Source organism: Durio zibethinus, unplaced genomic scaffold, assembly GCF_047325235.1.
Source record: "Durio zibethinus cultivar Kanyao isolate XHJ-2024 unplaced genomic scaffold, ASM4732523v1 HiC_scaffold_187, whole genome shotgun sequence".
NCBI classification, from domain to species: domain Eukaryota; kingdom Viridiplantae; phylum Streptophyta; class Magnoliopsida; order Malvales; family Malvaceae; genus Durio; species Durio zibethinus.
In genome coordinates this window covers 19,883-22,583 of record NW_028322810.1, presented here as the reverse complement: position 1 = coordinate 22,583, position 2,701 = coordinate 19,883, and the positions used below count along the sequence as shown (strand labels likewise).

Sequence of the window (2,701 nt, the reverse complement as noted above, 5' to 3'; positions counted from 1 at the left end):
TCTACTCTAGGGATAATTTTTTTCGCTATCTTTTTTCGAGAACCGCCTAAAGTTCCAACTAAAAAAATGAAATGATTTTTCATTATCTCAATTGAAGTAATGAGCCTCCCAATATTATATTGGGAGGCTCATTACTTCAATTAGTCCCCGTGTTCCTCGAATGGATCCCTTAATTGTTGAGAGGGTTGCCCAAAGGCAGTATATAAGGCGTACCCAGTAAAACTTACAAGTAAACCAGATATAGAGATGGCGACTAAAGTTGCTGTTTCCATTATTATATAATTATATAAATAATATATATAAATATAAATATAAATAATATAAATATAAATATAATTTCAAGATCACAATGGATCTATGATAAGATCGTTTATTTACAGCGGAATGATATACAAAGTCAACAGATCTCACTGAATACAAAATAAGATTTATGGCTACACAAACCGTTGAGGGTAGTTCTAGATCTGGTCCAAGACGAACTGTTGTAGGGGATTTTTTGAAACCATTGAATTCGGAATATGGTAAAGTAGCTCCTGGATGGGGAACGACTCCTTTGATGGGTGTCGCAATGGCTTTATTTTCGATATTCTTATCTATTATTTTGGAGATTTATAATTCTTCCGTTTTACTGGATGGAATTTCGCTGAATTAGATTCACAAGAACCACGAAGCCTCGCTTTTCAATACAAAAAGTGAAACTTTTAGTTCTCGGATTTTTTTTAGCCCATTCTATTTTGGTAGTTCGACCGCGAAATTTTTTTTGTTTCTGTATTTCCGGAATATGAGTGTGTGACTTGTTATAATTGATCCTATTGATAGTACAGAAAATGGGTCTGTCCTCTTGATCGAGATAGTTTTATCCCGTCGGATAGCCATTCTAGTATCTGGAGCACGGAATATATGAAATGGATCACGAAGTATTCGAACTATGATTCATACTTAATATTCAAACCTCGCGGCCGGACTCAAAAAAAAAAAAAATTTTCAAAGAAAGAGGTTTTTTATTTATAAATCGAGAAATTTTTTCTTCTTTCAAACTCTCATTTAGTTTATGCTTATTTTGATCAAAGGACAAACCTTTCTTTTCTTTGTATTTTTATTTATTATATCTATTCTATTCATTGAATAAGTGATGATCCAATAATTCTTACTCAAAGAATCTTTGGACTTAGTTTGAAGGTTTTATTGAATCATCGCGGTTCTGGTATGAATCTGAAGTTTCAATTGATTCATAGGGTCTTAACAAGAGAATTCCTATTAAAAATAAAGAAAACAAGAATAAAGCCACATTCCATATAAATAACAAATCAAAGCAAAGAAAAAGAAAAGAAATAAGTAGGTAAATAGAAGATTCAAGAGGCCTGATCAACATAAAGACGAATGCGCCGACTTGATTTTTTGGCATTATAATTACAACTACAAAAAAGAGCTTTCGGATTTTTACTCTTTTGTGTCTTCAGATAAAATTGAATGAAAAGATTAAGAAGTTTCAAACTTTCTATTCCATATCCGTTTCAGCTATTATTTGGGTGTTTTTGTTTGAGCTGTACGAGATGAAATTCTCATATACGGTTCTCAGGGGGGGAGTCCTCTTGGTTTACCTATCTCAATAAAGTCTATGATTGGTTCGAAGAACGCCTCGAGATTCAGGCGATTGCAGATGATATAACTAGTAAATATGTTCCTCCTCATGTTAACATATTTTATTGTCTAGGAGGAATTACGCTTACTTGTTTTTTGGTACAAGTAGCTACAGGATTTGCTATGACTTTTTACTATCGTCCAACCGTTACTGAGGCTTTTACTTCTGTTCAATACATAATGACTGAAGCTAACTTTGGTTGGTTAATCCGATCAGTTCATCGATGGTCGGCAAGTATGATGGTCTTAATGATGATCCTGCACGTATTTCGTGTCTATCTCACTGGTGGTTTTAAAAAACCTCGCGAATTGACTTGGGTTACAGGCGTGGTTCTGGCTGTGTTGACTGCATCTTTTGGTGTAACAGGTTATTCCTTACCTTGGGACCAAATTGGTTATTGGGCAGTCAAAATCGTAACAGGCGTTCCGGAAGCTATTCCGGTAATAGGATCGCCTTTGGTAGAGTTATTGCGTGGAAGTGCTAGTGTGGGACAATCCACTTTGACCCGTTTTTATAGTTTACACACTTTTGTATTACCCCTTCTTACTGCTGTATTTATGTTAATGCATTTCCTAATGATACGTAAGCAAGGCATTTCTGGTCCTTTATAGAGAATATAGACCATAGCTATATTGTAACCAATCATTTATCTTATTACTTGCCAATCATTTATCTTATTACTTGGGGGAGGAACAATAGTATTTCATTGCTACAAATATGGATTGTTGAAAAAAAAAAAAAAATAAGACATGTATTTGGATATTTCCTTTCAACTCCACAATATTCTATTATTTATTTGATATGACATGAATAGTTGAAGGGAATTCCCCGAAGAGAAAATGGATTATGGGAGTGTGTGACTTGAACTATTGATTGGGCCATGCAGAAATATGCCTTTATCTGCTACATTGGAATTCACAACCAAATGTGTCTTTGTTCCAACCACCGTGTAAGCCCCATACAAAGGATAGGCTGGTTCGCTTGAAGAGAATCTTTTCTATGATCAGACCTGACGATGTCGTGTATGAACAGGGCTCCGTAAGATCCAGTAGAATAAGT

At 34.8% G+C, this 2,701-nt stretch overlaps 1 protein-coding gene across 1 annotated transcript; it reads left to right on the top strand.

The window, feature by feature from the left end:
• Window positions 1-385: 385 nt before the first annotated feature.
• On the top strand, window positions 386-2,496 carry LOC149509358 (cytochrome b6). Its single transcript, XM_089757735.1, has 2 exons — window positions 386-787; window positions 1,612-2,496. Exons 1-2 carry the CDS (start codon window positions 782-784, stop codon window positions 2,251-2,253), a joined length of 648 nt encoding a protein of 215 aa, XP_089613861.1. The 5' UTR covers window positions 386-781; the 3' UTR covers window positions 2,254-2,496.
• Window positions 2,497-2,701: the final 205 nt, after the last annotated feature.